Genomic DNA, 10,526 nt, shown 5'->3' with positions numbered 1-10,526 from the left:
ATCCCTGCTCTTAATTCATGCTTTCCCAACATCTGAAATCTGTGCAACACCATATCTCTTTCAGTACTGCCTTCATCCTAAAATCTGCAAATTTTTTAAACTCAAGTGTGGCATCACCTAATTACTATTTCCTGATTTACCTTGTGTTCGCTTTCAGTTTTCAGCCGTGGCTCTTCACCTTCATTTAAAAGACATGCTGCATGCTGTATGACCTTCTAATGATCATACCTAACTGGACAAAATAGTAAGTGGACAATGGTTTTTAAGTGTAGTATGTAGTATAGCAAAACCAAAAATTGATTAAAAAATTAAGAGAATAAGGAAAACAAGAAGCAAATTGAAGTACTGGAGTGTTGTAGAAATGTGGTAAAATAAGCATGAAATATTAAATCAAGTTTTCAAATGATCAACTAACAAAATCACTCCCGTACATAATGATCTGTCTTTAATTTTATAAAAGCAATGTCAGTAAAAAGAAAATCTGTCATATTATTTGCATATCCTAAGTGTGATAAGTACAGTAATCTGATAAAGACTGCAGTTTCAGACTATCCCACTTAATACATTTTTTAAAAAAAGAAAAAGTGAACCATAGTACTGTTTAATAAACTTTCAGTATCAGAGGTGGAGTTTTGAGTTTACCTACATCCACCATTCATTCTTGCATAAATGAACAAATTTATGATTTCATGACAAAAATCCAACTTCCATTCTTAATATAAGACTTTTCATTTACTGCTAAATTCAAATTGCAAACATTTACTAAAATACTTAAATACTATATGTATATCACTATTCCAAAAATACATATTTAAAAAAATGAAATAATTACTTATCACAGCAGAAAGACACCAAGCCCCTGAAGCAAAGCAACAACAATCCATTCTTCAGTTACTTGTTACAAAGCAGTTCCTGCAGACTTTTGGCAGTTATTTAGCACAAAGGTACTGTAGGGGTACAATGTGTATTTGCTTCAACATGACATTGTTATTGGGTAGTAATTACCAAGGCAAATAGACGTTAATGTATATATCTGTGCAAGTCCATTTTATATTTTGAGATGATGATTAGTGTCCAGCTTTGGTAATCATACTTGCAAAAAAGGTATCGAGACAGTGGAAAGCATTTGAGTGGGCAATAAAAATCTCAGTTCTACAATATTAAGCTTTGTAGACTGTTACACAATTTTAGCCAACAAGTAGCTTGGTCATACATAACAGGAAGTTCCCAGATTCAAGCCTTGGCCTGGATTGAGTTGCTGATTTCAGCAGCAATTCCACAATTGGCTTCAGCACCCATTGGTTAGCAAGGGGAAAATTGGCCAGGAGTTCCACCCTCTGATTGTTATCCAATGATCCCTGCTGTATGGCTATGGATGACAGATGAGGACAGGATCAGTTTGGCTATGATCAAATAATCTGCTGACACTCACCGTTAAGGCTCACATATGGATACTGATGAGGTATTGGAAAATGTCTTGGGCCCATAAAATTAAAGTCCTGCAAAAAAGGAGTCCATGATTTCTGGGGAGGAAGGGAGGATACCAGCAGTAAAAAAAGACATTTCTTGTAAAAATGAAGGGGGGACGGGAAGTGCAGAAAGAAGAAAAGTGCTGATGGTTTCAATAGCCCTACTGTAGCTGATGCAATTCATGCCTGAATCTAGGCAGTGACTGTCAGCACGCTAATCAACTGTGGGGGCATCAGTCATACCCAATTACATTGTCACTCAACATCCACATGTTTGCACTTTCTAGCAAAGATTACTGTGCAGTAATCAGGAATGGAAACTCCAATTTGCCTTTTTTCACTTGCAGAACCCCCATCTACTCAGTTAACTCTGCAGAGACTAGGGGTTGAACATAGACTTTCCTGGCTTGTACGACTCTGAATTATACCATCCAATATGCCATCAGGGGAGTTATTACTTAACTGTTTTAAAAGCATGAAGGAAATCGATAGGATAAATTCAGTAAAATATGCACCATGTAATGTGGCATTGAGTCATAAATTGAGAAAGATCGCCACCAGTAATTTCCATGGGAATTTGCCCAATCTCACACCTAAACTTCGGTGGAAACTCCGTAAAAATGCTGTAAATGGCTGTTTCCACTGTCTTTAAGATCTCCCCTGAAGTTACAATGGCAGATTGGGGATCCTACAGAAATTCTACCCCCACAAGTTTAGTTCTTGGTCTTTATGGAGATAGCTAATCTTAGCCAGGTGGTGGTGGGGCATTACAATTGGTCTCAGCATCTGAGTTAGGAGCAGTAGACAACAACAAAAAAACACTATTTTCTTCCTGATCTGTAAACAGTGGCCCCTGCTGGAAAGTGCACATACAATGATGAGAGGCTCGACCTCAGTTGTGAGATGCTCCACTGTCCAGCTCCACTAACACACTGTCTGGTCAAGGCCAACACATGATGAATGTCTACTTAGGCAAGGTACTTAATGGCTGCCGAGGTACATAGAACTGTGCCCAAGGACTGCTCTTGGGAAGGAAGGAGAAAAAAGTGGGGAAAGCACATTAAATGGGTTCTACCAGGGGATACACATTATGCAAGCAGAATAAAATGTGTAATCAACATCCTTCAAGGAAGGTGCACTCCACATACAATAGAAATCCTATTAGATAAAACAAAAACAAAGAATTCTTTCAAACTCAAGGGTCCTTCAAGAGAGTTGTTAGAACTGTGTGATCTTCCCTTTCCTACACGGTAAGCATCAATTTTCATCTAATGGGGGTTTTGGCATGAGATTAGAAGGAACTTTTATCTCTTGGTTTGTTCATGTACTTGGTTGGTAACCATAATGGTGGTGTCTGTCCAAATGAAGACTTATCATTGATCTGAGGCCAGCAAAATTCTAATGCCTGTTAGACTGCTCACAAATCCAACCCAGTGATAGCCACCTTAACTAACACTTTGGCCTAAGTGCCTTGATCCCCATCAGTTAGTTCATCAAGCATCCCAAACTGGCAGGGATGTAACAGTTGTGATGGTCAGAGGTTGTAATTGGGCACCTTCTTGTCCCACTGTGCTCATTGATTTTGTTTGCATTTGCCGTTGTACTTTTCATACTATTGTGCCAGTAGGTTTTATTGTAAAGATTATATGAATAACTTGGTATTTGGATACCAAAGATCCACTGCCTTCAATTGCTGCGATATGGCCTCCATGTAATTTTGTTGCCTGGTCTGACGGTTTGAAAGTCTGAAACTGGACTAAGTACTGGAACGAGTCCTTTGGATGAAGGACTTTTACATGTTACATGAACAAGCATAATGTAACTATCCTGAATGTAGGTTACTTTTATTAATAGCTGTTTGCCACTTGAAGAAAATCCTTGAAAAGATCACAGAGCATAAGGATTAATTTTTGTCCAACTTTCCCCTTTAAAGGTATTTCCAAAATGTAGAATACACCTGGTGAGAATCTATGTTACACAGCCTGATTCAGCTGAGATACTCCTTGGCTGAATGAAGAGCATTAAATCAAGGCTCAAGTACTAGAACACTGGTGCATCAGAACTATAAATGGAGGGATACTCTACAGCATTCAGATCTGATCTTGTTCCAGCACATAAAATTATTTATTTTTTTTAAATGGGGAAGGGGTCCATGTGATACTTTAACAATCTGCTTTATTTGAACTCTGTCTGTTGCCTAAGAGGCAGATTCACAAATAGCACCCAAAGAAGCTGTGTCTTCAGAATTTGCTTCATTTTCACAAGCAAGGGAATGGCTGGTTTACAACCTAACTTTTTGCTGAGAACCACTGTTATCGGTCTCTGTGCTGGATGGTTGTGAATGAAGACCTGGAGATACATGGAGCAGCATTTCTCCAAAGGCTTACAAGGGAAGAGGAATGTGCCCTGCCAATGCCCATATTTTGAGTACCAGTAGACCACCAGATTATTTTAATGACTTAAAATCTCAACTTTACAATAATGAATAGAATAACTGTTGGAGTCTTTACATTTACCCTCTTTAGAGTTCTCGAGAAGATCTTACTTAAGGCTTTTTTGTGAATTTTGTGCACATCATTAGTGCTGGCGAATAGAACATATTCCACCTAGGGCACGGTGTGAGCATAAAGCACACCCAGATCCTGTATAGTTCTGTTAGATGCAGAGTAAAGCTTACTTTATTCTGCCTCAGCTGCAATCTGTGAAGTGCACCCATGAATGCACTAATGACATTTTTCCCTGTTTCCCATACCAGCCAAACTCTAATTCTTTCTGATTAAGATTAACAATTAGTGCCAAATTGGGGACAGTTTTCATCGTGGGTCACTAGAAACTGAACTGTAACTACCTTTATCATTCCACGTAGGATCTTACAGTCACCATACTGAGGAAACTGATAGTTAAACCAGTAGTTTAATCCCAGTAGTTCTGGCTGGAGGACTGAGGTCCCAGAGGTAAAAGGTAAGTTTGTAATCCAGTGTACCACCCAATGCCTGACAAGTTTATGACCAATGGAAGCAGTAACACTGCATGTGACAGTCAGTAATGCAGATTGTGCTCATCATTAGTGCTGGTGAATAGAACATATTCCACCTAGGACACGGTGTGAGCATAAAGCACACCCAGATCCTGTATAGTTCTGTTAGATGCAGAGTAAAGCTTACTTTCTGAATTAATTGCAATTGAGGCTGAACTTGATAACCTGCTTAAACTGACAGGGGGCAGAGGGGAAGAGAGAAATTAATAAACTAAGTTTTACATTGAAATGTTCAAGCCAAAAAAGTAATTCTATTGGATTTTAAGATTCTCATAATATGGAGCAGCTACAATCCAGGTGTGATGACAAAGGAGGAAATAATTGAAGATTGCTGCCATTTGTTGATTTTTAAATGGGATTTGGAAGGGAAGAAAAAAATGTAGGAACAATAAAAGGTTCCGTTAGTCAGGAACCCAGCTCATAATTTTAAAAAAATCTGCCCCTAACAGCTATTCTTCTAACATTTTGCTGAATCAGAAATTGATTTCTTTCTGAATGCTTTAGCTGGACGAGCATGCATTTCCTAGATTGTAGTCTATCCTACAAGTCAATGACTCTGATCATGAATTTATTCCTTAACTTTAGTTTAGCTTGTGGCTTTTTAAAATTAATTTATAGTCGGGTCTTTTCATTCTCGTGATGTAGTTTTGCACAAAATACCTCTTTTACGTTCACGTTATTGATATTTCCTTGTCATTATTAGAATTCCTTCTCTTGGTTAGGAATGTTGATTATGCAGTTCTATCTAAAAATGTTTCTTAAAGGGACAAGCATAGCCAAGATTTTTCCCGGTCAATAGGCCGATGACAAATGAAGAACTGCATTCCAATTTTCCACACTTTGTATTACTATTATAAAATAGAAGCTAGTGAATTATCCTGAATTCACTGTTTAAAAAAGTGGCAGTTCTGTGGGTTCATTTAGCCTATAACTATTGTCCCAATTGAATTAAAAATAGTAAATCTAATGTCAAGATTTAGAAAGCACTATTAGTTTACTCTTGGGAGTTTACTATATATTCAAACCCCTCAACTAAATAGTATCCATCTAGGGGTGTCTATTATTCACTAAACACCAAACATTAGACATTTTTTTTTTTAAGTTGTTCTCCATAGGAGCTGTTATGTGAGTATGGCACTTCAACAATCCTACAAATTGCCCTTCAATGGTCAGATTTTTTTTTGTATATTCAATATGCCTGCTATCTGTGGTGTTTCTATCAAGGGTCTATTTAAATGTAGAGAAGTGGATTTGACTAATCTCAAAATGTGAATCCATGATTAGCGAATGTGGAGAAAGCAACAAAACTGTGCTCAGTACTAACAGCTTAAATTTGTGGCAGTTACCGTCAATACATAACCACTGTAACAAGAGAACATGGTGCATGTAACAGCAGTGAATGCGGCATTTGTTGACGTAACACAAGCCAACCCAGTTCAAGTAGGAAGGTGAAATGTAGGAATGATGGTTAAAAAAGCATAACTGTGCAATGCTAAGACACCAAGAGTATTTTAGGAGGCTTTATATATGAATGGACACTAATGAAGGGAAAGATTAATATTTTTCTTGACGGACTCAACCTTCCACAGCTTCCAGAATAATTATTGCTGATCTTTTAAAAACATCTATAGCAGCTGAAGGACTGGAAGGCATGATATTGTCCCTTTTATGAAGAGAGCAGCAGAGGGGAATTTGAAAGTTGTGCATGCACAATGGCCCTTATAGTATAGATTGGAGTGGGGAGAACCTCTCCAGTGATTGGAGTCATACTTAGTACAAAGGAGTTGTACTACCAATTAGTTGCATGAAGGGACCGAATGTATGATTGCTAAATTTGCTGATGACACAAAGACAGGTAGGAAAGTAAGTTGTGAAGAGAACATAAGGAGTCTGCAAAGGGATATAGATAGATTAAGTGAGTGAGCAAACATTTGGCAGATGGAGTATAATGTGGGAAAATGTGAACTTGTCCACTTTGGCAGGAGGAATAGAAAAGTAGTATATTATTTAAAGAGAGAGAGATTGCAGTACTCTGAGGTACAGAGGGATCTGGGTATCCTGGTACACGAATCACAAAATGTTAGTATGCAGGTACAGCAAGCGATTAGGAAGGCAAATGGAATGTTGTCATTTATTGCAAGGGGAATGGAATATAAAAGTAGAGATGTTTTGCTACAGTTGTACAGGGCATTGGTGAGACCACATCTAGAATTCTGTGTGCAGTTTTGGTCTCCTTATTTAAGAAAGGACATAATTACTTTGGAGGCGGTTCAGAGGAGGTTCACTCGACTGATTCCTGGGATGGGGGGGGTTATCTTATGAGGAAAGGTTGGATAAGTTGGGCCTGTATACACTGGAGTTTAGAAGAATGAGAGGTGATCTTATTGAAACATATAAGATCCTGATGGAACTAGAGGGGGCAGATGCTGAGAGGATGTTTCCCCTTGTGGGAGAGACTAGAACTAGGGACCACAGTTTAAAAATAAGGGGTCTCCCATTTAAGACTGAGATGAGGAGAAATTTTTTCTCTCAGAGGGTCGTGAGTCTGTGGAACTCCCTTCCCCAGAGAGTGGTGGAGGCAGGATCATTGAATATTTTTAAGGCTGAGTTAAATAGATTCCTGATTAACAAGGGAGTCAAAAGTTATAGTACATAGTCGGGAAAGTAGGGTTGAGGTCACAATCAGATCAGCCATGATCTTATCAAATGGAAGAGCAGGCTCACGGGGCCGAATGACCTACTCCTGCTCTTAATTCGTATGTACATGGCAATACACTATTTGAAATATTTTTAGTGCTAACTACTCAGTTAATTCCAATGGAATGATGACAGCTAAAACTTAGTAAGGAGAAATGTACGGCTAAACATTTTGGGAGGAAGATTAAGGATGGGAAATATACAATAAATGATAATATTTTAAAAAAAGTAGAGAAGCAGACAGACTAACAGATTCCAATAAATAAAACCTTAAAAGTAAGAGGACAAGTTCACTTCTGTGAGGCGAGTGGCAGCCTTTGACATTAAGGCAGCATTTGACCGAGTGTGGCACCAAGGAACCCTAGTAAAATGAAGTCAATGCGGATCGGGGGTGGGGAGAATCTCTCCAGTGGCTGGAGTCATACTTAGTACAAAGGAGTTGTACAACCAAATAGTTGTGGTTGTTTGAGGCCAATCACCTCAGCCCCAGGACATTCCTTGCAGGAATTCCTCAGGATAGCATCCTAGGCCCAACTATCTTCAGCTAATTCATCAATGACCTTCCCTCCATTATAAGGTTAGAAGTGGGGCTGTTCGCTGATAGTACAGTGTTCAGTCCATTTGCAATTCCTCAGATCATAAAGCAGTCCATGCCCACATGCAACAAGACCTGGACAACATCCAGACTTGGGCTGAGTGTGGTATGAATGTTACTTGCCACTTAAGTGCCAGTCAATGACCATCTCTAACAAGTGAGAGCATAACCATCTCCCATTAACAATCAATGGCATTATCATCACCAAATCCCCCACCATCAACATCCTGGGGGTCACCATTGAGAAAAACTGAACTGGCCAAGTCACAGACTGCTGGAGCACGTCAGAGGCTGGGTATTCTGTAGCAAGTGGCTCACCTCTTAACTCGCCAAGCCTTTCTACCACCAATGAGGCATAAGTCAGGAGTGTGATGGAATACTCTCAACTTGCCTGGATGGATGCAACTCCAACAACACTCATGAAGCTTGACACTATCCAGGATAAAGCAGTTCGCTTGATCAGCATCCCCTATGTACTATCTAGAAAATACACTGCAGCAACTTGCCAAGGCTTCTTCAGCAGCACCTCCCAATCCCATGACCTCCACTACCCAGAAAGGGGAGGGCAGCAGGTGCATGGGAACACCATCACCTGCACTTTCCCCTCCAAGTCACACAGCATCCTGACTTGGAAATATATCACCGTTCCTTTACTGTCACCGGGTCAAAATCCTGGAACTCCCTACCTAACAGCATTGTGGGAGCACCTTCACCATATGAGTTGCAGCGGTACAAGGCGGCCCAGCATCACTTGCTCAAGGGCAACTAGGGATGGGCAATAAATGCCGGCCCTGCCATTGACGCCCACATCCCGAGAATGAATAGTTGATAAAGCTGTAAAAAGTATGCAAAATCCTATGTTTTATATATTGGGACAATGAATACAAAAGCAAAGAGGTAATGCTAAATCTATACACAGCACTGGTTAGGCCACAGTTTGAATTTTATATCCAGGTTTGTTTGACTTACTTTGGGAAGGACATCAAGGCCATAGCCAGAGCACAGAAGAGATTCACCAAGATCATAAGAACATAAGAAATAGGAGGAGTAGGCCATACAGCCCCTCAAGCCTGCTCCGCCATTCAATAAGACCATGGCTGATCATTTACCTCAACTCCACTGTCCCACCCTATCCCCATATCCCTTGATTCCCTTAATCTATCCAAAATCTGTCGATCTCAGTTTTGAATATACTCAACAACCGAGCATCCACAGCCCTCTGGAGGTAGAGAGTGCCAAAGAATCACGACCCTCAGCGAAAAAATTTTTCCTCATCTTAGTCCTAAATGGCCGACCCCTTATCCTGAGCCTATGACCCCTAGTTCTAGACTGTCCATCCAGGAGAAACAACTTCTCAGCATCTGCTCTGTTAAGCCCTCTAAGAATTTTCTACGTTTCGATGAGATCACCTCTCATTCTTCTAAACGCCAGAGAATATAGGCCCATTCTACTCAATCTCTCCTCATAGGACAACCCTCACATCCCAGGAATCAATCTAGTGAACCTTCGTTGCACTCCCTCTAAGGCCAGAGACGAGAAGCTTTCGTTCACAGATATTTGAAGTCTTTCATAAGACCACAGTCAAAGTCGAGGCAATCTGATACACTATTCAAAATTATAAAGGGTTTTGATAAGGTAAGAAGGGAAACACTACATTCATGGATTGATGACTCGGTAACTAGAGGGCATAAATTTAAGATCATTACCAAAACAACAAAGGGAAACGCTAGGAGAATTATTTTTAAAAAAAATTCGGTGGGCTGTTAGGACATGGAAACAGTGATAAAAGCTATTATAGATTCTGCTTTTAAACAGGGAAGTGGACAAATATTTGATTTTTTAAAAAAAATGATAGGGGGGTAAGGTGAGGAATGGGAAATAAGTAGATAGCTCTTAGAGGCGGCACAGGCGCAATGGGCCAAATGGCTTCCTTCTGTAGAATTCTACGATTCTTTAACAATTTGCTGGATTATCTGTACATTTCCACCGATTTAACATTATGTGATATAAAACTGGACAATTTTACAGAAATGAATAAGAAATAATTTTCTGTAGTGCCATTCTATGGTAAATAAATGATATGAAGAGTACAAGCAGATTTCACTGTAATCAAATAACAGTTGTACACTATTAATAACCAGAATTTCCATGTACAGAACTTTCTGATCATGCAAGACATATTAGTTCTCACTAGATTATTCATAGATAAAGGTTTCAATCTCTTCCTTGATAGGTATTTCAGATCTCTCACAATGCACATGAGTGTCACATTTTAATCCTATCTCACACTCACAGTTCCTAAATTTTGATATTTCTGCTTTGGCTTTTCGCCACTGCTTATTAATGTCCATTATTTTTTCCCCAATGTATCGATTGACTTTATTTAGTCGCTTGTGGATCTCATTGTCATCTTTGGCATCTTGTCTTATCCTGTTCAGCAACTGTTCTGTAGAGGAAACAGAATTTTATTTAATTTCACTAATAAAATAATAGGACAATCTAAAATATTAACCTAGAACTGTAAACTGTAGAAATTGTTTTGCTCTTAAAAACTGAAATATACTTCATCAGCTTGGCTCAGTAATAGCACTCTTGTCTCTGACTCAAAAGGTCGTGAGTTTAAGGCCTACTCCAGGACTTGGGCACATATCTAGGCTGACAGTTCAATGCAGTTCTGAAGGAGTACTGCATTGTTAAATTAAGGCCCCAGCTGCTTGTTCAGTGGATT

The 10,526-nt window shown here is 39.3% G+C and overlaps 1 protein-coding gene across 3 annotated transcripts in view; it reads right to left on the bottom strand.

Annotated features, from left to right (window-relative positions):
* Window positions 1–428: 428 nt before the first annotated feature.
* bend5 (BEN domain containing 5) overlaps window positions 429–10,526 on the bottom strand; it is a 52,552-nt gene continuing 42,454 nt past the window's right edge. For all 3 annotated transcript variants that reach the window (XM_067980806.1, XM_067980796.1, XM_067980807.1), the window contains one exon: window positions 429–10,244. In XM_067980806.1, the coding sequence (XP_067836907.1) occupies window positions 9,994–10,244 (251 nt within the window). In that variant the 3' untranslated portion in view covers window positions 429–9,993. The remainder of the gene's footprint in view (window positions 10,245–10,526) is intronic.

This window comes from Heptranchias perlo, chromosome 3 (assembly GCF_035084215.1).
Source record: "Heptranchias perlo isolate sHepPer1 chromosome 3, sHepPer1.hap1, whole genome shotgun sequence".
NCBI classification, from domain to species: Eukaryota; Metazoa; Chordata; class Chondrichthyes; order Hexanchiformes; family Hexanchidae; genus Heptranchias; species Heptranchias perlo.
The sequence above is the reverse complement of the archived record's forward strand: the minus strand, read 5'-3'. Positions and strand labels throughout refer to the sequence as shown.